This window comes from Podarcis filfolensis (genome assembly GCF_964270895.1).
Source record: "Podarcis filfolensis genome assembly, chromosome: 4".
Taxonomy (NCBI): Eukaryota; Metazoa; Chordata; class Lepidosauria; order Squamata; family Lacertidae; genus Podarcis; species Podarcis filfolensis.
Window position 1 is genome coordinate 40,779,751 of NC_139607.1, and position 27,911 is coordinate 40,807,661.

Consider the following 27,911-nt stretch of genomic DNA (forward strand, 5'->3'; position numbering starts at 1 on the left):
CTAGAATTTCTATTTAACCCCAGGCTTCATAATTAAATATTCCAGCACTATCAGCGTGTTACTTGCTGCTGCTATAGTGATAGAAATCCACAATACAGACGGTCAGGCTATGAAAGGAATTTTATACACACTTTCCGTCAGTGTTGGCTAAAGTAAGTGCTGCTCTCAAAGCATACATGTTATAGTTCTCCCTGTAAAGGCACCCTGGAATATTTAGGACACATTTTACATTTACATTTGTAACATGGAAAGGTAACATTTAGTCTGAAATAGAGACGCTGCACATGGAGTGCTGCTCTAGGGGGTGGGGGGGAGGAAAAGACATGATGCAGCCCTCAGCACTATACAATTGGGTTTTCTAGAAGTCTAGAAGAAATAACGTGAGTGCCAAGTTAACCCTGTATAAACCAAGAGTAGCTAGACTGGCTACATTTTAAAATCTAGCCAATAACCAATGTATGCTCGTCTGATTGCCTGAAGGCGTTTTATAAACACCAGCGATGATCAGTAAAATGGCTGAATAAGCCTGAGCACACTTTAAAGCTGTTAACCTGTTTGTTTCTTGCTTAAGCTTGCCCAACTGCAAGCTGAGCTGCTGCTGAGTGTCAGGGGTCACAGAAGACGTGAGCATGCACACTCCAGATGTGATAACTGTTTCTTCGTGTCTTTTTTGCTGTGCTTGCTGGTAATCCTCATCTACTTCATCTGCATCTTTGTCAACTCCTTCAGTCTCTGATGCTGGTTCAAAGTGAGCTCGAAGTTCTGCACAGAGCAAAAGAGAATTGCAGAGGTCAAGCATTTCTTACATTTGCCACTTAAATATCATCTAGTCAGCAAGCTTTTCCTGAGTATATATATCTTTTTAAATAAAATGCAGCTGTCCTTCCTAGTCCCATTTCAGAAAATACAGGTGCCTAGGGCGTTCCTTGATTTTAAGAAATGACAAACTAATAATGGGCTAATGTGTGGCAACCTTTCAAAATAACAATTAGTGAGGATTTGTAGTGAATGTTTCTGTCCAGACTAATATTCACAAATACGTTGGTCTGTAAAGCACATTTAACAAAAAAATTCAGTGTTCAAAAAAATCAGAACTTGCTTTATGAAAGAACTAGCAGCCATTTACAAGTTTTCGCCAAGTAGAGACCGAAGTACTACTGCAGTTCCAGCACACCAGCAGTACTCACCCTGGGGCACTCATTTCACAGGTTAGACATTTATTATTGCTTTGCTCACATCATATTTAACCATCCCACTTAACAGTTTACTACTTTGCTTTTACTTACCTGGAATGAGAATAGTGACAGCAGCTTGAACAGCACGTCGTATTATATTATCCATAGCAAACATCCAATGAGGTCTGATTAAATGATTCCTTAGTACTTTGTTAACCTATAAGAAAAGTGTCAAATAAAACAGGGTAGTAGTTTGCCTTAAGCTATAAGCTTGTCATTTTGAACAAGAAGTTTGGGTAAATGTAGGATGACAATAAGTCCACTTGGATTAAGAGCTAGAACACATATTGGAACATAAAAGCAGCCCTGCTGGATCAGACCAAAGGCCCATCTAAGCCAGTTTCCTGTTTCTCATAGTGGCCAACCAGATGCCTAGGGGAAGCCCCCAAGCAGGGCATGAGTGAAGCTGTAGCCCAGTGACTGGTATTCAGAGCCATGCTGCCTCTGATCCTGAAGGGATACAGCCTTTGTTTCCACTGTGATGTAGGCACAAAGAAAGCTGTTGCAAAGCAACACCTAAGATACTGTGTTGTACATCAACAATGCACAGATATTCGACTATCAGAGCAGACCCCTTGAGGTATCACACTGTGCTTCAAGTTCTTTGCACAGAATTGTGCATTGTATGCTATCTTCCAAAGGCTTCCTAGAAAGCAAAAGCGGAGCTCATTTCTACAATTTAGCAGAAGTGAATAAATGCATCTTCTCTGGTCAGCTGCTCCATATGATATTCTACAACTCCTTTGTCCTCTTCTGCCCTCCTCCCAATAGTATAATTTAGAGTTTTAAGTTTAAATAGCAGCAAAAGGTATTATTGATAGTGGGTCCCTCCCCCCACCCCCAGATATTACACTCGGATGAACATACTGCATCTTGAAATCCAAACAACACTAGATGAATCTGATTGATGGAAGTACTGTCAAAGTCCAGTTCAATTTTCAACTTGGATATAGTTGATGCCATAACTCTGTGTTCAGGAGAACGTATGAAATCTCTTAAAATCCCAATTATCTGCTTGATATGAGCAACTGAAAGATGCAGTTCTTCAGAACTCTGAAAAAAAGATGAAAATGCAAAATGTTTAAAAAGGCACATCAGCAAATTCCACCAATGTATGTATGCATGTTTTCAACCTTGCTGTCATTATTCTGGAAGACACATTTTTACCAATTCACAGCAAGAGCAGCAGAGGGCAGCTTTCAATCAGGCACATCACAAGTAGTTTGATTCATGGATTACATTAGCTCACGAGAGAGGAAACAGAACATGAGCTAAATTCAACACTGATGTAATCAAACTGCAGGACTGAATTTGTCCTACCAGAGAGCAGCTTTCTGCCATTCAGTCCTTAAGCAAAAATTCATATTACAATCTCTAATACCATGGGAAAGGGGGGGGGCGCTAAAACAAAAATTGGTTGCAGATGTCAAGGCAACAAACAAGGTGGTCAACAAACTTTAGGTGACCAGTTAAATAATAAGAAGCTCCATTTTACTACTTAAAGGTTGTGATGGATTCCTCTTTGCTTCTCCATGTTTGTAATCTCCACACAATTTTGTGGAAGAGGAAGTTAGGATGAACAGACTCTTCCAGGGTTGTGCTTATAATCCAAGCCAGAGGCCAACCATCCACAGCAGGGATCCTGCTTTCCTCATGCAGGTTCCCCAAGTGATTTAGAACCCTACATGATGAGCACAGCAGCTCTTCACCCCAGACACCCTCCAGATCATGGAGTAGGAAAGGTGGCAGAGCAATAATTTTTACCTCTTCCAAACAAGCGAATAGTCGTATTACCTGTGCTACACATTCTTTTAAATTGGAAGCTACTTGGTTTTGCTCTTCCTTGAGGATTTTATACAGAATTGCACGTCGTTCGCTGTCCTTTCGTAGCAAGAAAAGACCAGAATCCCTTTCCTCAAGTGAAGGGGAAGCACTTCGCTCATCTGAAATGGAGCTGTCGTCGGGAACACTGGGCCAGAATGAGACAGCATTCACAAGAAACTATAAATGACAAAGTTGGAGTCCAGAAGAAAACAGCCCAGTTTTTAAAGCAACTTTCCTATTACTTAAAATTAATGGCTTTTATCTTGTGTGCTACAAAGATGCCCACCAAATCCCAAGTTTTATAGTAGCTGAGAACACAGCTTTCTATGAAACAAGACACTAATTCAACATCTACAGTAAGAAGACAGATTGATCATAATGTGGACTGCATTCATTTGAAGATGCTGCAATTGCTGCTCTTTTTTTGTCAGGGTCTCTTTCTTTTTCCAATTAGACTCTTATAATGAGTTTTACTTGCAGGGGCCTAAACAAACCCCATTCAATACTTTACATTTTACTATAGATCTTGTAACGGAATTAGCTTTGAGCACATCATCCCACCTAAACTGTAAGGACAGCTGGCACCCTCTGTGAATCTAACATGCCATTTTGCATAGGTCAGGTTTTACCTTAGTAAATGGGAGATAGGACTCTTTGTCTGAACCTCTGACACGGAGCGCTTTGCCTTATCAAATAGCATGTCATGTGGCATATCAGAGTCTGGTGAGACTGAGCCGTGTTCACTGCTGCTGCTGCCAGCCTGCTCCCCCTGGACTGGCAACGGGAGTGATGTGCTGCGGTTATAATCTGGAGCACAAGAAGAAAAGGGGAATGAATAAACAGGTCCACCTATCTTTTAAGCAAATGAAACAAATGCAGTATAATTAAAATGCAGTTTAAAAAATTGACAAGGTGTGAAATGAAACTACCGGATGCGAAAAAGGTGTGTGTCTGCAAGCTGCAGAAATAAATTGTGATGATTGATGGAAAACCCTTCTCAAACAAACACTAGCAGTGGTTTTTTACCTTTCTAGTGTAGTTCATCTAGGAATTGGGGTGGAAGGGACCTTGTTCTGAGTGATCTCCAAGCACTGAAAGAATTACTTGAGATCTAAGAGCTACTAGCTGGTAAGGTGACATAACCTTGCTTTTACAGCTCATCCACAACTGAAATTTGTGTAACATTACTTTCTTTGTGAAGCCAAATCAGCCCTTGTTCAGGGTTACTAGTTGTATAATTTATTTGCCCTCCTTTTCGGTTTACAACTTGAGATGCCTTACACACCTTAAACTGCTGGGTGCATGTCTACTGAAAATAGGCTTCATTAAAATTTCTCCAAAAAGGATTTGCCAGTTTTAAAAAATGTCATTTTGGAGAGAGAAGAAACCCAGCCCTGAATTTCTTCATCCTTTATTAAAATATAGTGCTCTAATTTCACCAAGTTTGTTATTTATTGAATTTGTTATATTAACACTAGGATGAACCTGCCGCATAAATATTCTTTTCATAGCTTGTTGATTGCTTGGCACATCCAACTAATTTCCTGGTATGTTCAGAACCCAAGATTAAAGAGAAGGATGATGGTTAATGTCTCTACATACAAATATTTTGACTGATAATTCCTTACCTGAAGGCTTGAACGCAATTCTGTTTTTCTTGCCCTTGTTCAACTGTTTCAAGAATGGGTCCTTAAGTAAGTCTGATGCTGTGACACGTTTATTTGGATCAGGTTCAAAGCAGAGCAAAATAAAAGCTCTTGCCTCAGCAGATAGTGATTCAGGAATTTCAGGGTGAATTTTGAACATTCCAACCTGCAAGCAGAAAGGACACTCTGCATCACTTCAGCAAGGTAAATTACTTTAAAGTTGACTCATGCTAGGGCTCATCCACACTTACCTTTTGCCCCCTCTTTCCAGGCAGAGGTGCACACACTTTAATGCTTTGTGTATTTTTTGCCCCAAACTTCCCCCACGAAAACCTGCTCTTTAAAGCTGAATCGGAGCAAACGTCAAGTTGGCCTTTCACGACGAAAGCTCCAAACAAAAAAAAGGGGGCACTCAGACACAAACCTTTGTTTGTGGGACATAGTAGGAGCCTGTGGAATGATTTCCTTGCTGAGGCATACAACTATCTTTTCTTGAGGGACTTTTAGAAGAGCAGCAAAACACACATATTCCCTCTAGTTCTAACTTGGCTGGTTGTGAAGCAGCTGTAGCTCCCGGCATCCTTTGCATGCAAGTCGTCTCAGATCTGCTATTCCACATAAATTAATAGATGCTGCTAAATAATCCATGTCAGGAAGTATTCTAGCAGTATGGTAACATGTGGAGCGGCGGGAGGTGGGTTAGTACATACAACACTTACTTTGAACATAGCTGCCTGTGGCTCGCCCAGTTCATGAAAGGGAGGCTTCCCTGTCGCCATTTCAATGGTAGTGCAGCCCAAAGACCAGATATCAGCTGGTGCACCATATCCTCGAGGTCCCTTATCAATAATCTCTGGTGCCATGTACTGCAAAGTGCCTAAAGTCATGAAAAAGAATAGGTACAAATATTATTATTATTATTAAAAATCCCTGAACAGATCACACTTAATATTAATAATAAACCTTTATTGTCACTACACTCCCTGTGTGCAGTGAGATTAAATGAGCCCCCCCCCCATACACTCAGTCTTGTTCATGCTCTGTGTGCTTGTCAGAAATCAATTACACCATTTTTTTCCCATTCAGCAGCCCAACAGCCCACGGATAAAAACTGTTCTTTAACCTGTTGGTGCAGCTGACTATACTTCTTTGCAAAGTACCACACTTCCTTAGGTACTTTGCAAAAATGGCATTTCCCATACAGATGGGCTTAACAGATGGATTAAGTACCAGTGCCAACAACTCCCAGCTATTATACTGCTTTCTGTCACAAATTTTCTACATGACTGCCTTGGCTTATGCAATATATTTTAAATGGAAGACAATTTTTCTTAATTTTACTTTTTATCTTTTGTAAACTGCTTTGAGCTTTTCTGCAGTCAAGCAGTGTGTGTGTGTGTGTGTGTGTGTGTGTGTGTAAGTGTAATAAATAATGGAAAGTTTGAGAAATGTTATTGGGATGGATAATCGTAGACAGAAATTACATTTTGGATAGTTATTCATTATTAAAGAATAAGTTGCTTATACTATTTACAGCTCTGTTCTTTGCTAGACTATCACTTTTGGGGATGAATGAAGCATTCTCTCTGCCTCTGCAAAAACGTATTTGATTTGATTTCCCCATGTACACATTAAAATGCAGGCAATAAACGTATTGGTTTTGGACCAAGTTGCTCTCTCCAAGGGCTTTCTCCACAATGTTGATCACAGCTTTACTGATTTATTTTTGTATATAAGCAACAGACAAAGAAAACATTGATCTGAAATCTATAACCAAGAAAGACTTATTTCTGAGCTTTCCAAGTACAATACGTTCTACAGTACTTATATAAAGAAGATTCTGTACATATATACTCACTGTGCAAACAACACCCATTACCCAAAAGACTTGAATATAGAATAATCTTAATTAATGTAACAAGTAATAGTCATATATAATTACAAGTAAAGCAAAAGCAATAGGCATTGCCATCTTTTCTTGCTCAAATAAACTGCAGCTTTGCAACTGCATGTTTGGACATGAGGGTTGTTCGATCATGCTCATCATCAGTGATAAAGATTCATGGAAATGATAACTAATATCTAAAAGGGCTGGGGAACCTTTTTTAGACTGAGGGCAACACTCTAGGAAACCTGGTGTCACATGCCAGTAGTTGGTAGAGCAAAGAACATAATTTTTATCCTCTTATAGTACATATAAGAAAGCAGCCTTATTAAAGAAGAAAAAGGGAAGGAAAAAATTGATAACGTAATGTTTTAGTGTTGTGCATTCATTTTTCTTTATTAAAAGATAAAGAACAATTCAGTGGAAAACAAAGCGAGAAGTGTTCTTGTTTTGTACTGGATAAATGATGCAATCCTAAGCACACTTGCTTGAAAACAAGTCCAAAATATGGTTAGGGTGAAACTGAGAGACTGAAGGCCCCTTTAGACTGGTGGTGTTTTGCTGCTGCAACATGTCACTGACACAGTAATAGCGTATTAGTGAGGAATTTATGCTAGCCTATCCACACATCATTTACAGGCACAAATGGTGCTGAAAAGTGCTGATTGTATATAATCACCCTGATAACTTCACCAGTGTAAATCATGACAAATCGCCTGGAGGAACTCTGAGTACTTACAGCAGGAGATGCCACAAAATCAGAAAATCTAATGTGGTTTTACAAAAACCAGAAAGGCTTCGAACCTACAGGAAGACCAAAGCGAGCTGATGTGCAATCCCATTTGAACTCCCCCAAAGCAATCTGTCTCTGCAATCTTGTTTGCAGCACTGGCAGACTGCACAGACAACATGATAATCTGGGCAAGCATTACCTCAGATAGTTCCTGTGGGCTATGCACTTTGTACTATCTATATCAGCTAATTAAGGTTTTATAACATTTAACTATTGTATTTACTGTTACTGTGCAGGCAAATCTTCACAACAGAACTGGGTGGAGGCAGGGAAGCAGCTTCTAACTGAGCACAAAAGCTGCATTCAGATGTGGATTTCATACTGTTAGTTTTCCGAGTTATAGTGCTAGCGCTTCTGTTCTGATTTCTAACTTTCCTTTTACACTAACACCTTTTTATGTTATGGACCTGTGGCTTTTTGAGCAATACATATTTTTGTCATGCAAAATCTTAAATGGCAGAAAAGAAATACATGCCAGGATACGGTCCCCAATTTTGCCAATAACTCAATTTTCCGAGTTAGTGGGGTTGCAAATGGATTATTTTTTCTGGAAATAACTGACATGGTAAGGAGTACGGAAGTTCCACTAGATTTCCAGAAGTGACTTTTACATTGTGTGAGAGCTCACATAAAAAGCGAAATGAACACACATATAAGGAAACGTCGTGAAGATGGAATAAAATGCCATCTGAGTATAGCCTAATTCTAACCACAGAAGATTATTAAAAAAGAAAAAGTTGTTTCTGTTCTTACCTGTAAATGTCTCTGTACATGGATTCACTCCTGCAAGGCGCTTGGAGGTCCCAAAATCAGAAATCTTTACTACGCCACTGTATGTGTTCACTAAAACATTGTCTCCCTTAAATAAACAAAGAGTAAACAAATTACCAGAAACTTTGGTTATCGGGGATTTTATGAAACCTTTCTAAAAGAGCAACTAGTGGGATCTTAAACTCTGCATTTCTGTAACACACAATTAAAAATATAAGGAAGCATGCATATGCTCACTTTTATGTCTCTGTGGACAATCTGGTTCTCATGGAGATACTTCAGGCCCTCTAGGATTTGCTTGGTGTAAAACTTAATTGTGGGTTCTTTCATTGGTCCCCATTTTGATCTTAGTAATGCAGAAAGACTTCCTGGGTTTAGGCAGAAAATACAGGATAAAAAATTATTCTGTCCAGGGTATCAAGGCCTGTAATCATTGAATCATCAGTACAGTACATAAGTAAAATCCCATGCAGAGTTACCTGGGATTGAACACGCACACTTCCTGTATTAGACAATATGTGACTAGCTGCAGAGTAAACATGCAGAGAATTGAGTCACACACTTTGTTAACTCTGAGCCAAACTCATATGCCCCATTATACACAGACCTAAAAGAGCAAATACTGTGCACTTACACAGCGTATGGCATATATCTAATGAGATAATTCTAGAAACTAAAGACAGAGTAATCTCAAATCTGTCAGCATTCTGAGGCTAGGTTTGAAGTCACAGTAAACCACAGTTAATGATTTACCATGAATGAACAGGTGGGGTCCTGTTTCCCTCTTCCACAAGAGTGGAATCAACAAGCCACAACCCCTGGCTTAGCTGAACTGGAGGTCATGGTTTGCTTCACTTGACACAAACCATGAAGTCAAAGCTTGTTCTTGGCTTCCCAATTGTGGTTTGTTTGAGTGAAAATGCTAAGCCAGAGATTGTTATTCACACCAGGGGAGCAGTGAATCACAAGTGATCGCAAGGTTCATGGGTAAACTAACTATGGCTTACCATCGCATGTGAAGTGGGCCTGAATGTTTTAGCATTAGCTCTGTCAGTCTGTTAAGGGATCCATTCTAGCAGGCCCTCTAAGACTGCAGGAAATGTACTGAAGCCTTTGCTTGGGAACAAAGGAACCTGCCTTATACAGGGTTAGACCACTGTTCCCTCTAGCTCAGAATTCTCAACACTGACTAGTAGCAGCTCTCTAGGCAAAGCCTTTCCCTACCCTGTATTGAGATGACAGGGCTCAAACCTATGCATGCAAAGTATAAGCTATGAGCTTTCCCCTAGGTCCATGTTCCAAAAAAAAGGCACCTCGTAAACACTGTAAAACTCATTCATTCTTACATCAGGAATATGAATATGGGAAGCAACCACAAGGATTTGCAGAAGCCAAGTTCAGGTAAACAGGGCAAAAAACAGAATCATTGATAAAACCCCTCAAAAATGTTTTTCAGTATATGTTCTGTTTGAGCTGAGACTCAAAGCCTTCCAGTCAAAATTCTTAACACATCATCTTTTTCCATTTGTGCATATCTCTACCAAAGGAACTCCCGAAGGATCATCTTGCACTGAGGGGAGTGAGAAGCAGCAGTAAAACAAGCAGTTTCTTCCCTCCCTTTATAGCTTTTTAAAAATAAAAATAAGCGCTTATTATTATAATAATCTCATGTAAACCACTTCCAGCTTTTCCTGAAAAGCTGTACTGTAAATAAGTAAAATAAATAACCTCTCCCCACTGCAGTGAGAAACTATCCAATTAGGTGGGCCTTATTAGAATGCTGTATGTTCCCAACCATCTGATGTGACCTTATCTTTTTTTCTTTCTCTGTATGCTGGTTAAGAATACAATCCTCTCTCATTTCACCTGTATCTTTCCCCCTACCAGTGGAATGCCCTCCCACCTGAGACAGCCAGGTCTCTTCTGTTATATTCAGGAGTGTCCTTAAAGATGAATCTATTCACTTCAGCCTCTCCTTTATTCTTCCTTTCTCTCTCCCTTAAGTGCTATTTTTTAAAAAATTGGTAGAATGCTGAATGGTTTTTGGTGCTTTATAAATAATTATGATAGAAAGAAAAGAGAGAAGAGTTTCTGAACCTAACAGTTCTCTCCAGGAATCAGTGTGACGCCTGTGTTTGTAACTAATTACAGTCAACGTAAAAATGCTATTTATGTGAGACTAAATTGCACCAGAATTTGAATATACAGCCTTGATTCAGGAAGCAATATGTGTATGGATTGGGTTCATGCTGATTTAATTATAGACAGTCTAAAATATTCTACAGAGGTTTGAGATATGAATCATTCTACTCTGTATGTTATGTTTTACTCTGATTTATGGGTTCGCATATTACAGGGATGGCGCAGTCAATAGAGCACGAGTCTCTTCATGTCAGGGTTGTGGGTTTGAGCCCACATTGGGCAAAATATCCATGCATTGCAGGGGGTTAGACTAGATTACCATTGTGGTCCTTTCTAACTCTACAATTCTTTTATTCTAAACCTTGGGTTCATGTGAATGTGTGAGCTGCTGGAGAAGAGCTCACAGCCATTTTACTCCTCCTTGATCCTTTCTGCTGCCACACCAAGCTTAGCTAAGGTTTGGTTTGGTGTATTCTAAAGCCAAGGTCTGGCTTAGCATGGCGTGTGAACCAGATCATAGGAAGGTGTCATATGAGGCGAAAACAGTAAGATACAAACCTCCAGGCACCTGTTCCATGAAGATTTTAATATATCCATCTTCAGAAACAGAACCAAGATACTGAACAATATTTCGGTGCTTCAAATACTTGTGGAGGGCTATTTCTTCATGCAGTGGCTGAGAGTATCTGTCAATGAAGAACAACTAAAAATCAGAAGAAAACATACTAACCTAAAATTTCCATGCCACCCACATAAAGATTGAACTTATAAATTGGTAGGTCGGAGGTCCACAGAAAGGATGGAATAACAATGTAAGATAATTAAAAAGCCCCAATATGGTCAAAATCACCCAGTGGCGTAGCGTGGGTTGTCAGCACCCGGGGCAAGGCAAGTAATTCGCGCCCCCTAACCCGTGGATTTGCGCCCCCTAACCTGTGGATTTGCGCCCCCTAACCAATGGATTTGCCCTAACCCCAGATGTTGCGCCCGGTGCGGCCGGCCCCCCCTGCACCCCCCACGCTACGCCACTGAAATCACCTCAACAAACATATACCATGCAGTGAAAATATATCCTCAGCCAGAGCTGGTAGGCAGAAAGCTACAGCCGCATTGTTTGCATCTACTGTCTTGAGAGACAATAGAGTGTACCTCCGGGGGTGAAGTCAAACCTCTGCATTTGCAGCACTGAAGTGACCTCCCCAGGGCACAAGTCTGAGCAGTGTGTAATGGAGGTCCTGGGATGCCTAGACAACTAGACACGTGCCCCTCAGCCTTGCTGATGTGATCCAAAGGAAGGCAGAGCAATACATCTGGCACCAGCTGGGCTGCAGGAATTGCTGCAAGGAGGAGTACAAGGCACCATCCAACAGTCCTGGGGACTCCACTCCGGAATTGGGTAGGGTTTACTCCTTGGCCTTTTCTTTGCCCCAAAATATCCCACAAGGCAGCAGAGATTTAGGATCAGAGATATCCTTCTCCTAAATGGGCTACCTTCCCAGGTTGACAAGCCCCATTGGCCCCTCACTTCCCTCTACAGCACACGCAGAAACCGCCTTCTTGACCGCTATTGCTCTTGTCGGCACAATCAACCACAGCCTGTCTTCACATGCAGGGGAAATCCCTAACTCACCAAGGGTTTGAGACCCATTGGCTACTGTTCATCTGGTTTAGCCGGCCATTCCTGGGGTGTGGCCACTGTTGCATACAGACCGCTTCTAGGAGCCTCCGGTGAGAGCTGAGAGCAGGGTGGGGCCAAAGGTGGATAAACAACTGCAGAAGAAGCACGTGTCCCCCAGCAGAACTACTACGCCTCCCCTAACACCCCCAGCATATACCATAGCGTAAAGCAGTAGTAACAACAGTGGGTTGGGACAGTTGCAGTTGCTTCTTTGCTTCTCTGTCTGTGAATGACTTATATATTGAATAATGAATGATGTAAGACCAAATTAGGCAAAGCACACTTCATACTTATGTCTGAACTTTAAAAGGTTACTCCTCCTCAGGACTGAAATGAATAACCCACCCCCCATATTTAGTGTGTAAGAATAAAATATCAAGACTCACCTGCTGTCTCTTTCTGGTATTTCCTTGATGGCTATTCGGACCTGATTGCTAAGATCTCTTCCAGCATAAACTATCCCGTAGGTTCCTTTGCCTAACACTACTCTGTCTCCATTCTCATCATAGTCATACTCATACTGAAAGCAGAAAGAAACAGAATTCAGCTCTCAGACACAAAATAACATAATATCAAAACCACCAAACAGATTTTAATGTATGCCTTAAGATCAACAGCTCTAGTAGAAATTAAAGAGCAAGTGTTTCTTATAATGTTTGCAGGCAACTGTGGTGCGAAATGAACCTACAAAGACTACTTTTGTCTTATAGAAGAACTGCAATGTTCTAATTAACAGGCACTGATTTTTTTAAAAAACCAATTCTTTAAACATTATATAAGCAGCTGCCCATAATAAGAATGTGTGACATAAGAGGAATACCTCACAAGTAAAAGATTATTTAATAAAGGGGCGTGTCTTTTTAAATCTGAGTGAAGAATACATAATGGGAACAAACAGTGTAAAATGGAAGATAATGTAAATGGGGGCAGGTGGGCAAGTACTGTAAACCAGACTCCTACAAGTATGTACAAATCTTCTGTCAGTTAAGTCCTTGAAATTCTTCCACAGTTCATTTTGAAAGTGATTGCCAAGCTCCCTGTTTCCACACAGAGTCCTCCAGGGAGATATTTGTACACCCTAACATGACCTGCCCACTAACTTAGTTCAACCTTTCAAACCGTTTCATTTTTCATGCCTCAGCAGTTCACAGTTCATCGTCCTGTGCTGTTATGTGATATGTGCTATTACCCAAAATGACACAACCAGAACCTGTTAATGTTTTTTTTTTAGCACACCCATATTTCACAGCTACGAAACAGTATTCAGCTGATAGCGGTAGCTTGAGGACAGCAACCAGATTTACAAAACGTTAGCCTGAATATCACTGATAGCACATTTCTGACAGAGCAGTTGTTTACCCAGAATAAGTCCTACTGTGTTCACTGTGGCTTACTCTTAGATAAGCATGAATAGGAACACAGGCTTTGCATCCACAAAATATCTGAAGATAAACATTTCAGTGCAATGGGCAATTCCACAATCTATTCTAATGACTTCATTTTAAAGCAACTTCAAATTGAGAAGCGGGAGGGAGGCAGAAAGAAATAAGAATTGTATGCCCTTGAACACAAATGTTAGTTTTGAACAAAGAAGGAAAATTTTCTAAATGATGTGCACACTGATGTCAAAGAGCTGTTCAAATTAGAGGATTTTCATTGACATCTTACTCTAAAGTACAGACATGCAGATATATCAGCTAATTCCCACTTAGTCCAGAGAAACCCAAAACATAGCCTTGGCTTCTCTGATATTTGCTAACTAATGTCTCCTTTTAGGCTGCAGATATATTGGAATGCTACCTAGAAGCATCCTATATTACTCAACTCTCAAGTAATACTTGATCCAAAGGACTGAGGCATTTCAAACTTTATGGTTTTGTTGCTTTTCTCGAACCTTTCAAATAAATATACCGTATTTTTCGCCCCATAGGGCGCACCGGCCCATAAGGCGCACCTAGTTTTTTTGGGGGGAAATAAAGAAAAAAAATTATTCCCCCCCCCCAAGGCGTGAGGCTGGGAGCCCTCCCGCGGCTTGCGCAGCGCTGCCTCTTATCCCGAAGCCCCGGCACGCTGAGCAGTCGCTTCGGGTAGCTTTGGGATAAGAGGCAGCGCTGCGCAAGCCGGGGGAGGGCTCCCGCAGCTTGCGCAGAGCTACCCGCAGCCCCGGCGCGACTGCTCAGCGCGCCAGGGCTTCGGGGTGCAGGCAGCTCTGCGCAAGCCGTGGGAGCCCGGGGGGAACTCCTGCGGGCTCCCACAGCTTGCGGATAGCTTCCTGAAGCCTGGAGAGGGAGAGGGGTTGGTGCGCACCGACCCCTCTCGCTCTCCAGGCTTCGGCAAAAGCCTGCATTCGCCCCATAGGACGCACACACGTTTCCCCTTCATTTTTGGAGGGGAAAAAGTGCGTCCTATAGGGCGAAAAATACGGTATGTTATCCCCTTGAGCATGCAAGTTGTGGGTTAATAAACATTAAAAACAAACAAACCCAACCCACTCGTAATGTGGGAATAATGGGAACAAAGTTTCATGGCATGTCTGGTTGAACTTATGTATCTCTGTGACAATCTTCTTCTTCCTTATTTTATCCACTAGACTTACATGGAAAACAATAACTACTGTAGAGTTGCGAAATATGCCTCACTTGTAATGCAACTTTTGATCCCTTTGTAACTAGAATTTACAAGGACTGGATTTGGAACATTATACATGGAAAGCTGACAACTCTACCACTAACGTGTCCCCTCTCGTTGCTATTTATGAATTTAGTGCCCTACACTGTTTTCAAATTAATCTGCCATATCATTCATGACAAAGCTCCCACATAAGGGTGTTTCTGTCTTTTCTCAGGTACCAATGCATTGTCAAATGGACTGTGGGGATAGAATAATTAAATGCTATTAGTTCAGTACACAATTAATGCTATTAGTTCAGTACACAATTATCCATTGTCATGTATGAAAATCGTAATTGTACAAACAAGCAGTGGGGAAAAGTACTTTTCTAAACCTTAATTCCAGTAAGCAATTGCGAAAATCAGAGATTCCTATAACTGCCATACTTTTTGGATGAAAAGCTTTAAGTGTGTAACTCTCAAACTCTGTTAATAATGTGATTTTCAATACATTTCAAGCTCCATTCCACAAAACTCCAACATGTTTCTTTCAAAATATTTTACCCTGCTCAGACAAACAAGAGATCTGAGTAGCAATAATAAACACATAATATGTAAAAATATCAAGTATATCAAACATTATTATAGAGGAAAGATATTTCCTCCTGTATCTGATGCTTAGATATTGAATTCTAATACTACATACTTGGGAAAGGGGATTATTATTCAGATAATAGGCTTAATAACATCCAAAAAGGTCGCATTATGCAGGTGTTTTTTAAACAACAGGTGGATGAATAGGCTTGGGCTACGCAAACAAGAAAACATTCTCTACAAAAACCTACAGTTTATTTGCTGAGTTTCACTTATCCATAAATAAAAATGTTTTCACATGATGCTCTCTTCCTGAATTTTCCACATTTGCTTAATTTATACAACTGTAGCATACACTTCTGTGCCATATTTACATCATTTTAAAAAAATTTGCAGCGGCATGCTAAAACTCTGTGAGCACAGAATTCTGATAAACTCTCACCTATCACATGACTGCTTCCGCCTGCTGCAGTTGTGGCAGACTGCCATCAGCTTAAGTGGCTGCCATGCGCAAAAGGGTCATGCAAAGAGCTCCTGAGATGTGACCCTCAGCTGTCACCACTTCCTTGATAGTTGACAGGACATTTTCAGAGTCAGAAAAGGACAGTTGGCCACAGAGCCGTCTTTCCCATAGGGCTTAGTGGTCCATTGTGCCAGGGCGCTGGCCTCTTAGGGGCGCCCCAGCAAGTGGGGGAGCTGCGTGGCTTTGCCAGCGGCCTCCCCTTTCCCTGCAACCACCAGCTGTGCCTCGCCAACCATATGGCTGGCGGGCGTGCAGCTTGCCTCCCAAGTCTCCGCGGGAGGAGAGCGATCCCTGCAGCGGCTTAGGATGGAAGCTGCGCCCCACCAACTATATGGCTGGCTGGCGTGCAGCTCTCTCTCTCTCTCTTTCGCCCGCTGCCCTGTGGGAAGAGGGAGGTGGGAAAGGGGAAAGCGGAGCACGAGGAGGAGGAAGGAAGGAAGAAGAGAGGCGCCCCCCCCACTTGCCCCCTTTCTTCCTCCTCTAGCTGGCCGGGGAGCCTCCACGCTGGGTTTGCAGCCCTGCTTGCAGCGTCCCCTTGCCCATCCTGTTCATCTACATCTAGCCAGCAGCTGCTGCCCTGGTTTCTCTCTCTCCCTGGAATCGTGCTCTGTGTTTAATGTTATGGGCAACTCTATCCCGGGGAAGGGAAGCCTCCTCCCTTCGCTTTTCTTCTTCTTTGGTGGTGGGCTCCTTCTCTGCCCCCCCCACCAACAAGGTCCCTAGGGGTTGTAAAGCAAGCCAGACCATTTCGCACCAACCCCATTCATTCCAGCAGCTGGTCATCACCCACTCACTCCAAGCCCTGCGAAAAATATCATCACTATTACTATTACTACTAGTAGTACTACTGCTAGTGGTAGTTGTAATACTACTACTACTACTACTACTACTGCCCTCCACCCGTAGATATCAGGGCGGCTCACAGCCTGAAACTAAGGTACTAAGCACATGCTAAAAACTAGAACAAAGGCAAACCAAACCAAGCCAGCAACGCTCCTTCTCCCTTATTTGTGAAACAAGCCTGTTAATTGCCTATCCAACTAAAAAAAAAAGGCACTAGAGGTTTTTGCGATCAATGCAAGCTAAAAAGCATTGCAGAGGGTTGGGCTAGATGACCCGCAGGGTCCCTTCCAATTCTACGTTTTTCTGAAAAACACACACGCACAACTCAACTATGGTCCCTCTGCAGTCTTCGCCCCAAGCAACTGTGTGTGAGAATTGCTCCCCAGAAAGCCTTGTCTTGCTACCTGTGCTTTTTGGTCTCTCGTCAGCCCCCTCCCCCCAATCTATTCATATTCCTTTCTCCCTAATCTCCAATATTTCATTTTCCTCTGGTTGAGACTTAAAACAGAAAGCGCTAATTCCCAACTGTGTTTCTTGCTGCAGTCCTACTGTCTACTCAGAAGTAAGGTCCTATTAGATTCAGCAGGGCTTACTCTCAGGTAAGGGCAGTTGGGGCTGCAGCCTTTGTGACCCATGTTTTGGGTCCTTTTTAGGTTCAGGATGTCACTGCTTTACACCCACACCCACCCTCACCCCACCCCCCACAATATTTAAAAACGTCAGCTTTATACTTAAACACAAATTGGCTGGGAACTTCATTGTGTGTGTCTTTATTAATTTATTTAAAGAACAACAAACTGGTGATTGCTTTAACTTTTTGATATGTGGTGATTTGAATCATGAGGATGAATTAGAAGAACTGCTGAGTCTTGAATGAGTCTTGCTTTGGAATTGAGGACTTCATTAGTTTTTCTTCTGCCTTTTCGTTTTATTTTGTTCTATGGGCTTGTTAGAGATAATGTGTAAGCGTGGTGTCAGCTCCCTAAAAAAAAGGTCAATAACTCTGGGGAACTAAAAGGTCAACAACTTTGGGGTCCTCCCCCCCTTAAAAAAAGGTCAACAACTCGGGGGGCACCAGAGGGATCTTTGCACCACAGCGCCGGATATGCTTAAGACGGCCCTTGTTGGCCAGGCTTTCTCCTAGGGCCTCATGCATTATAAAACATCGAGAAAGTCAGTGTCTTATGACCTTTCCATACTTACCATTCATACTGGCACAGTTGCTGTGCATCCGACATTTTTAGGAGTGAATTTGTAGCTGACTGTCTACATCTTTGGTCACACGTTGCTGTTATTAGACAGTGTGTGAGCGCAGGGTTTACACTAATGCAGTGGCGTAGCGTGGGTTGTCAGCACCCGGGGCAAGGCAAGTAATTTGCGCCCCCTAACCCGTGGATTTGCGCCCCCTAACCCGTGGATTTGCCCTAACCCCCAGATGTTGCGCCCGGTGCGGCCGGCCCCCCCTGTACCCCCCACGCTACGCCACTGCACTAATGGTAGATTGTGCCCAGATTGATAAAAGTTCTGTAATGTTAGGCAGATCCTTTATGTGCCCTTGTGTTCTTCCAACCAATAAATGTTGGCAGTTATGAGCATGTACATGCAGTCAGCACTTCAGCATGCTATTGTTTCTATTTAATGCCTAGTATTCCAGAATTCTAACCTTGTGGGAGTACAGTAGATTAGAAAACCGACTACTTGCCTGCCTGAGCGAGGGCAAACCTGGTTGTTTTGTCTGCAGCTAACGATTGCTGTCACAGGCAGTACTTCAACTCAGGACCGTTGTCTCTACCTGCCATATCTCTTGCCTGAACTGAGCTCGCAAACTGACAGCTTGTGCTGATGGGAGGGAAGCGGTGCAAAACAGAACCAAACTAGGACGATGCTTTGACACATGCCATGCAAATGAAAATATTGAGTACCCATCTGGCTCTTTCCCAAAAATCTGGGGGTTTTTTTTGCAGTAGTAGAAGAAGAATCAGGTTTTTGAGTATGTTACTCTGGAATACTAGCTGAATAATGACGACATTGTGTGGCGGCATGCCAAAAAATCCGAAAGAGCCAGCAACTATACCACTATAAATGGTAAATGTGGAAAGCTTCTTACTGCCCTTATTGAACAATGTTTTAGCTGCAAAGTTTTAGTGGTGCTGTTCCTACTTTTTAAAAAGGTAGGTATTATTTCTTAAGGTATTAATAAATTAAATTAATTAGAATAGGAATATGGAAAGCAAGTTCGTCTCCCATCCAAACAAAGATTTCTGGTTTTCCCCGGTCAACATTACTTACTTCCAATGTGTCTCCATCACTCTCTCCTTCCAGTTCCAGAGTACTTCCTACAACATCTGTTAAGATCTCTTTAACCAGACTACAAAATCTGTAAGCAATGCACACCGCACAATTAAAGGCATAACAGTATCTTGCTTTTCTGCTCAAATGTATGATACTTATGATTCATGTGCAATGCAAAGCAATACATCTGCCAACATTCCCTTTCCTATTCCTCTTCAAAATCACTATTGCCTCATGCTGTTGTGCTACAGCTTTTTTTAATGGATACTGAAACCCCTTATAAATTTATCCCTTGTAAATCTGTAATTCAAATGTAACTTTTCGACTGTTTAAATTACTTTAAATCAGCATTAGCCCAAGACATTTTGCTGCCTGAGATGGATTCCAAATGATGTCCTCCATCCCAGTTCAAAGACCAACGCTTTCACCATGCTGTTAATTCCTACCTTCACATATCCTGATCATACTAAACAAATTAAGATCAATTTAACCTGTGATATGGTAGGGCCTTTATAAATGAACACAGGAAAGAAAGGAATGAAGAAAACAAATATGAGGAGCCATATCCAATTGCATAAGCAAATGCAACAGGCACTTCCCACTTCCACAGTATTCCAGAGCAAAGTGTCTTTTATGTACAGTATTTGCACTGAATATCATGCAGTAGTTTGTGTGGACACAAACAGGTGGCGCTGCAAACTACAACGTGACGACAGACTTCCGAGAACTGCTCACTTGCTGCTGGGCTATCACAGCAGCATTGGAGGGTGAAGAGGAGGGAGTTGGGTGGCCCGGCAAACAAAATATTTGCGAAAATACTTCTGGGTTTACAAGGTATCCCCCAACTATTGTATGTCTCATTTTGATAGTTAGGGAAAGCAATGCAAAGCTTCTCACCTACTACACTGGCCCTCTGTAGAAAAGTAGATCTGAAAGTCATCAGAGTTGTCGTGGACATACAGAAAACAACACCGTTCGTCAAATTTAGATATGCTGTGGAAAAAGAATTACAATAAAGTTATGCTAAGCACAAGTGGCGTGGATGTGGGGCAGAGGTATGAAGATGAAGGAAGAAATGGAGGAGCTCAGCTAGTCCCGTTTTGCTCACACAGCAGTTCAGTTTTCCTTCTACCACTACAGAGTTCACAGAATCAAAGAGAGACAACAGCACAGTCATGGTTTTTTTAAAGCTTGCTTCCAACTGGAGATGACCAGCAATACAATTTGAGTGCCATTTATGAATAAAACGAGGAAATGATTATAAAAATGTGCAGAACAGATCACTAGGACAATGGAAACAACAGTCAGTCTGCATAGCAGGAAAAGTTAAGATCTGTGACCTTCAAAAAACCAGATATATGTATTGCCAGGGTGTTAATCATTCATTCATTCACTTATTTAGTTAGTGCCATTCCACTTATGAGTCGCTTCCAATGAAGCATCTCAAAATAAATTATCACCAGTATAAACAGATTTCTTTTATAATAAAAATTTAAACAATATCATATATAAAAACCATTTCAAATCCAATATAAATACAGGGCGAGATTAAAATCTCCCCCTTAAAAAGCCTGTTGAAAAAGGAAAGTCTTCAATAAGTGCCAAAAAGATAATGAAGACTGCCCCATTAGGATTTACAACTCTGTGATTTGGACATTAACGCAGTAATAAGAAGATGATCTGAATCCCCCTTTGGATCTTGAAGTATGGGTTCCCCCAACAAAATTTAAAAAATTGGCTTTGTAATTTGGAATTTATGTGATGTGATTTAATTTGATGTGATTGGCCAGTTAATAAAAATTATTTAAAAAAAAGGATTTACAACTCTGTAAAACATAAATTACTAGCTCAGAACAAATAATTCATTGTTCTGCTTACTTTACTCTCTCAAGTTGTTTACTAACACTCTTTTAATGTCAGTTTTGAACAAAAAGTAAAGATATTTTCAGATTCTGTATAATAAAAGTGCATCTAGCAGTTCTTGTAAGGGGAGTCATAACAGGAGAATAATAGCATTACTTTCTCCCATGTCTGTTGTTGTTTTTCAAATGACCTAAAATCCCTGCAATTCAAACTGCTGAAGTTTGCAGACAATGTTTGTCTAGTACTATATTCATGAGGCAGAAAAAATCCATACCAGCCTAGATGAGAGAAAGGAGAAAGCAATGACAATTTTCAAAAGCCATGGAAGAAACACTAATCAATATCCATCCAGTTTCCAATTTGCCAATCTAAATATAATATTCTGTAGAGAAATGTACGTGGAGAGAAAGATTAAACTCACTTTCTCACACTACATCTTTCAATGGTGTAACTTCAGCAATATAAGGAACATGTTATTTGAAAGTGGTGCCATTAAAAGACCATGAAAATATCAATTCAACGGAGGAGGGGGGAGGAAGACAAGAAGCAAAATATCCAAGCTACTATGCTGAGCAATGACTAAACTATATTACAGAGCCTGCACATTATGAAAAAATATTTAAGATGCCTCCTGCTTAGTACTACAAAAGAGGGGTAAAGTCCTTCATGTAAACTGAAAGCATAGGAAAATCACAAGAAAAAAAAGCTATCTTCTTTACTCTCCCCAAGAATTAGCATTAGAATGTACATATGACTTAAGGAAGACAACCTATTTTATTTTCTATAAAAATGTATTAACCTAATTTTCAGTCGCAAAACAGGGCCCTAATGGAATTAATCAAATAAAACAACCAACAATAAAATAATGAAGCTCATTTAAAGAAACAGGGTTCATTGATCATTGAACTTTAGAGTTAGATGGGGTCCTGGAGGGTCATTTAGTCCAACCCGCATCAATGCAGGAATCTCAACTAAAGTACCCCAGACAGGTGTGCCAACTTGAATAAAATAGAGGGTAAAATAGAGGTAAGCCCCACCCCACATAACGGATCACATGACACGGCACACAAAAGTGTCCTCTTTTTTGCTCTTCAAAATATGGCAACCTTAGGGGAAAGTCTACCTGTGGCATCACACCTTACACTATAGGGACAACCCTGCCAAAAAAATGGGCATTCTATACTATTGTTCTTTTATTGTGGAGTGCCTTTCCCTTTGCCAGACATGAAGCAGCAACCATCTGTCTTGTAAAGGATTCTTTAGGGATAAAGAACTAAGGAATATTTAAACTATACTTCAAGGAAATAGCTTTCACATCTGGGGAGTTGGGTGGGATATAAAGGATACCCAAACTACATCGTTTGCTAGCATTGCTGGGAAAACACATATACATTCCTCACATATCCCAAAGGCAAAATGAGGCATGTAAGTAAAACAAAAATAAAACCATTTCAAGGACACCAACCTTATTCCTCTAATAGAAGAAGCTGTAAAATTCCACTCATGAATCTGTTTCTGCAAATGGGTAAGAACACAGATTGTTTCAAAGCAAGATTACAAACCATTATCATCACATCACAAGGATGATCTCAGTCTTTGGGCACCAATATTTTGCTTTGAGGCAGCATACAGCAATATTAGCAAGGCTGCTACTACCCCCCCCCCCAAAAAAAGTAGCAAGATAAAGAAGGGACACAACACTAGGCCCCAACAGCAACATGTTACTCCTTGCCATTGCAGAACGAAAATGGACTTCCTAAATTTCATGACACTATGAATTTCCTTTCAATTGAAAGTCTGATGTCCATCCTAATGGCATTATGCCTTAATTTGTGGAAATGGCTAGGCTCAGTGAATCCAAACATTCCCCTGAAAGGGGTGGGGTGTGTGTGTAGCTCCTTCAATCCATGTCAGAAAGAATAATCACAAAGTCATGAAGTATGCTGCGGCAAGCTTGCAGAAATGCTTACCTAAACTGTCTACAGGGCTACCTATTGGCTTCTCATGTATGGCCATATATCTGAGAAGGATGCTCAGATGATCTGATCCACAGTCCTTGGTTCACTGATAAGCAAATATGTACATTAGCTAGAGCAAAAATAAGGACGATTTGATTGCAGGATTTTGTGGCTTAGCAGCTGTGACTCCTGGACAGAGTGGGTTGAGAAGCAGTGTTACATTAGCACTGAAGAATATTCATGTCATGTACTGCGTCATACTGAGTGTATCATTTGTACAAAACCTAGCATTTTCGTAACTTGAAAGCGAAGGGCTAAATCATTGAAACCAATTCACAGTCCTCCTATTTTCCTGCTGTAGATCTAAGAATGAAACACATTCTCTCCCCACCCCCCACAAAGCTGGTTTATCCTAATGAGAATTTTGGTATCAGACTTTTTATGAGCACCCCAGATTTCATAAGTTCTCAATGGGATGTGTGATACTGTAATAAAATAAATCAAAGAGCATAAGTTTAAAACATCATATACAGTGGTACCTCGGGTTAAGTACTTAATTTGTTCCGGAGGTCCATACTTAACCTGAAACTGTTCTTAACCTGAGGTACCACTTTAGCTAATGGGGCCTCTTGCTGCCGCCGCGCTGCTGGAGCACGATCTCTGTTCTCATCTTGAAGCAAAGTTCTTAACCTGAAGCAGTATTTCTGGGTTAGCGGAGTCTGTAACCTGAAGCGTATGTAACCCGAGGTACCACTGTATCTAATTCTGTATAGCTGTTCAGGCTTTCAACCCAAAAGCATGGTAGTATGAAGTGTACGGAAACCAGGTGTGCAAATACCCCGCACTCCCACTATACCCCTAACCTGCCCAATCACAGGGAGGCTTCCAAGCACATTCAGCTGAATTGGCTTACAAGCCTCCTTCAGATCTTCCCATTTGACACAGGAAGGCTAGAGGTGGAGTGTTCGTGCCTGCATGTGCTCACACGTGATCTCTCTCATGCTTTGTGCCCTCGTGCTTTCATGCTGAACAGACGAAAAAGTTTGTATGATAATTCATTTCCCTGGGGCTTAAGGCTGGCTCCCTGTTATTAGTACCTCAGTTTTTCCATCTACGGGACAAAGAAGATACTTATGTGCATTGTGTGACACTTTTGTGAAGCCTCTTTAAAAAAAAGAGTTGTATACAAAGAAGCCAAGAAGTGGTGATCAGAATTTCTAGAGAGAAAGAAGAAATTCACCATTGGTCTTACCACTTCTGTCGGAGACACGTGCCAAAGGGAAACAGTTCTTTCTTCCGCTTCATTGTTGATTGAAACATACGCAGGCTGGTATACCTTAGTTGGCTCTATCACCAGTACCTAAACGAAGCACACACATTTCAGTGAAACCTAACTAGATCAGTGACACATCCTTACAGCATTGGAATGCTAATTATAAGGCTGTTATCCTAAAAGGCAGGAGTAGCCAACATGGCAGTCTTCAGACATTGTGCAATACAAGTCGCATCCATCCTAACCAGCATAGCCAATAGCCAGAGATGGTGGAAGTTGTAGTCCAACAACTCCTGGAGGACACAATGTTAGTTACACCTGAACTAGGGAGTAACTCCCATTGAAAGCGTGCTGAAAATTTGTTCACAATTAACACTGCATTTTTTTCTTGGCTGTGGATCAAACTATTTATTTAATCAGGTCTCATACAATTTCTTGCACTCTTTCCTTCTTGTATATTATTTTATTTTATTCATTAGACTTGTATCAAACATCCATTTATGCTCAAGCCACTTGTGTATTGCTGTTGTTTTATTTTTTTAAATGACAATGAATTACATAGTGATACAATTACAGAACACATTTTTACCTTAGAAAGTTTCCCACTTCTACCTGGCCACCCCTACAGATTAGCAGCAAAAACAGCAAGCAATAACTGCCACCGAGGTCCACTCCCTACCAAACAGGACATGCCAGCTCTGACCTGCTTGGCAGAAAACACTACATACAGCTTGGGCAGATTTACTTGTCACTTGATTCTAGTTCACATGGTAGCTCCTAACATCAGGCCACAGTTTTCTGTTACTAATAGTGAAATTCTAAGCCTGTCTACTCAAAAGTAAACCCGGATTAGTTTAACTGGGCTTGCTCCTAGGCAAGTGTATACAGGATTTTAGTCCAAATCAACCAGATATATAAGCTCTGCGCATTACAGAGACTTACTGGGAATCTCAAGCCATTAGTTGTTTCTTTAGTTGCCTCAAAAATGATATCTAACCAGAAGTTCAGTCTCTCTTGTCTAGGAGAATGTTCTATGGTGAGTTTCTTGAACCGCTGTATTAACATCAGGTTCTGAACCAATGACTTCAAATACCTGAAACACATGCATACAATCAATAAGTAAACAACCAAGAACAACATTATTTACTCTAAGTTAATGACACAACAAGCCTTTGCTAGAATATTAGAAGTCTACTTGAAAATCAGAAGTCCTGAAAATGAAAACATAGTTATTTAATCATCATGCAAAGAATGGTGATGGTGCATGGAGCACTGGAGAACTTAATGAAGTCCAATGGGGTGTGGGGGTGAGGGCAGAGAGCAGAGAGCAGGAGATGCAACTACGCAAATTGTAATATGTGATGATACATACCAAATGGGTGGTTTCAGTTTAAACAACCTCTCTGCTGCTTGCACCGCTTTACCAATGTCATTGGCCAACATGCTTACACTGAAGAACTGCCCGACATCCCAGTAATTGTTCATTTTTTCCAAACTCCCTTTTCTTCCCAACAAACTGTTCAATCGCACACCTTGACAAATTCACATAAAAACAGTATGTTACAAGGGAACACAATGAACCCCAAAGACTGTAAAGATGATAATGTGTGTTGGTAATCATGGGAAGTATAACCTCTAAGAGTATTAGGTAGAGAAAAACTACACAAAGGGACACATTAAAGGACACATTCATGCCGTACATTTAAAACACTATGATATACTTTAAACAGTCATGGCTTCCTCCAAAGAATTCTGGAAACGGTGGTTTGTTAAGGGTGCTGAGAGCTGTTAGGAGACCCTCTATTCCCCTCTCATAGCTACAGTTTCCAGAGTTCCCTCTGAAGAGGGACTGTTGAACCATTCTGGGAATTGTAACTCTGGAAAGGGAATGAGCATCTCCTAACAATTCTCATCATGCTTAACAGACTACAGCTCCCAGAATTCTTTGGGAGAAGCAATGGCTGTTTAAAGGTGGTATGATAATGCTTTAAATGTATGGAGTGAATATGGCCTAAATGTCATTGGTGGGAAATAAATTGCATTCTTCATATGGTCAAAGATACTAGTCATGGACCACTGCCCTTGCAGAAGTTCATTCTAGGAACAGGTGCTTACAACTGATGGCAAAACATTTGTGACATGCTTCACAGTGGGCTAAAACTACTATTCTTAAATACAGAATTCACTGCAACTTCAATTCAGAACAATGGATCCAAAGGTCCAGCTCCACAACTGGAAATTTCCTTCATTCAATTGGACCTTTGGATCCAAACCTTTATGTATCTGACAATAATTAATAACCCTACTACTGCTGCAACAAGTTTTTGTGTTGTTCACCTATTTTCCTTAGTTCCATGGAGGTTTCAAACTGCTGCCCTGCAACAATCAGCAAGACTGCAAGGTTAATCCCAGAATACAGAGTTGACTGGAGCTCAAACCCTTTACGATACCTGCAGAGACAAGATTTAACAAACTGGAGAAGATACTTCCAAAGAAAAACATTTGAAGTTTCTCAGATCACAATAAAGAAGGCATGCCAGCCATTGTTGCAAACTATGGAAATGTGAATGGATTTCTTTTTGTTGTTGTTGTTGTTGTTGTTCCAATTAATCTTATCTAGAAAGACAGGAGCTCATGATTTAATTGGGATTTAATTTTCTTCCCTCTCCCACAACATGAGAACTCGGGGTTAGCTGGTGAACCTGATTAGCAGCAGATTCAGGATGACAGATAAAAGGATGTTCTTTTTTCATGTAACAGATGGTTAATTTATGGAATTCACTGCCATCAAAAGTCGTGGTGACCAGTAGTCTAAACAGCTTTAAAGTCAGCCAGGTCAGTTAAATTTATTTGCTAAAACTTAGTCATCACAAAAACACAGAAAATCAAATTGAAAAATACATTCAGCACACTGGATCTCATTTTGTGTGATAAATCCATTGGGCAGCTAGAGCAAACACAGAAACGTTATATGTCATGGGCAACATCTAAAAATATCCACCTGCTTGCACAACAGAATCCACTTATGCAATGGAACTTCCTGTTTCTCTTCTTCCCCACTCCAGATCAGACTTTGAGAACACATGGTAGAGGAGAGGAAGATGAAGCCCTGTTGCATGGGTGAATACCCACAAGTGCTCCATTGGATCTAACCCAGTATCTTGATACCTATCGTCCAATAAATAATAGATTTTCTCTTTCCTGTTCAAAAAAGAATCTCTTTCAAAAAACTTTCTTTATGAGAATTATGTTTATGATCTTCTCTCCAACCACAAATGCATCAACAAGAATTTATAGATAGTCTTATCTCCCCTCTAAATATGCTCTGACCATAGTCTGAAATTTCAAAACAGTAGCTTCCTCCTCATTGCAACTCTACTTCTGGAAGACTGTAATAAGATGTAACAGAATACTAAAATGGTAAGAATTGCATAGTTTGAAGATAATATCTAGATAATGAAAGGGCCTATTCTTAACTCCCATCCAACAGGAGGCTGGTAAGGAACTTGGTATTCCATGTGAAGTACTTTGCTTTCCATTTCATAATTACACAGATACGGTAAACACATTGCCACTCCTCTTACCATTCAATGGCTGTGTCCCGGCTGCTGGTGTCTTTACAGTCCGAATCAAGGAAAATGTCCTTGTAGATTCTCCCACACAAGCAGAACATGTCAGGTGCTGGGCGATCACATGTCTGCAAGACCTGCAGCATCACTTGCAGTGCCTTCCCCCGGTCACCTGTGTTGTTTCTTCTGAAATTCAGACAGAAAATCACATGAATAAGCTTGTACAAAGAACCATATATTTGTACCTAACACAATTTATAACTCTGTCAATATGCACTAAACTGGGATTTGCCAATGTGGTGCCTATGAGCACAATGGTCTCCCCTGGTGCCCACAAAGCCTCTGAACTCTCAGCACTCATGCACTGCCTCCTTTGTAATGAGAGTAGTTATTTCTCTCTCTTTCTCATAAAA

At 41.0% G+C, this 27,911-nt stretch overlaps 1 protein-coding gene across 3 annotated transcripts in view; it reads right to left on the reverse strand.

Annotated features, from left to right (window-relative positions):
- Nucleotides 1-27,911, reverse strand: part of MAP3K15 (mitogen-activated protein kinase kinase kinase 15) — a 63,853-nt gene that overhangs the window by 1,642 nt on the left and 34,300 nt on the right. For all 3 annotated transcript variants that reach the window (XM_083612245.1, XM_083612244.1, XM_083612246.1), the window contains 19 exons: nucleotides 27,514-27,684; nucleotides 26,267-26,379; nucleotides 25,302-25,461; nucleotides 24,872-25,022; nucleotides 23,909-24,016; nucleotides 22,164-22,213; nucleotides 19,733-19,828; nucleotides 18,833-18,920; nucleotides 12,361-12,494; nucleotides 10,855-10,982; nucleotides 8,392-8,522; nucleotides 8,137-8,242; nucleotides 5,425-5,582; nucleotides 4,688-4,871; nucleotides 3,689-3,866; nucleotides 3,030-3,204; nucleotides 2,103-2,288; nucleotides 1,287-1,392; nucleotides 552-762 (listed from right to left, as the gene is read on the reverse strand). In XM_083612245.1, the coding sequence (XP_083468371.1) occupies nucleotides 552-762; nucleotides 1,287-1,392; nucleotides 2,103-2,288; nucleotides 3,030-3,204; nucleotides 3,689-3,866; nucleotides 4,688-4,871; nucleotides 5,425-5,582; nucleotides 8,137-8,242; nucleotides 8,392-8,522; nucleotides 10,855-10,982; nucleotides 12,361-12,494; nucleotides 18,833-18,920; nucleotides 19,733-19,828; nucleotides 22,164-22,213; nucleotides 23,909-24,016; nucleotides 24,872-25,022; nucleotides 25,302-25,461; nucleotides 26,267-26,379; nucleotides 27,514-27,684 (2,634 nt within the window). The remainder of the gene's footprint in view (nucleotides 1-551; nucleotides 763-1,286; nucleotides 1,393-2,102; nucleotides 2,289-3,029; nucleotides 3,205-3,688; nucleotides 3,867-4,687; nucleotides 4,872-5,424; nucleotides 5,583-8,136; nucleotides 8,243-8,391; nucleotides 8,523-10,854; nucleotides 10,983-12,360; nucleotides 12,495-18,832; nucleotides 18,921-19,732; nucleotides 19,829-22,163; nucleotides 22,214-23,908; nucleotides 24,017-24,871; nucleotides 25,023-25,301; nucleotides 25,462-26,266; nucleotides 26,380-27,513; nucleotides 27,685-27,911) is intronic.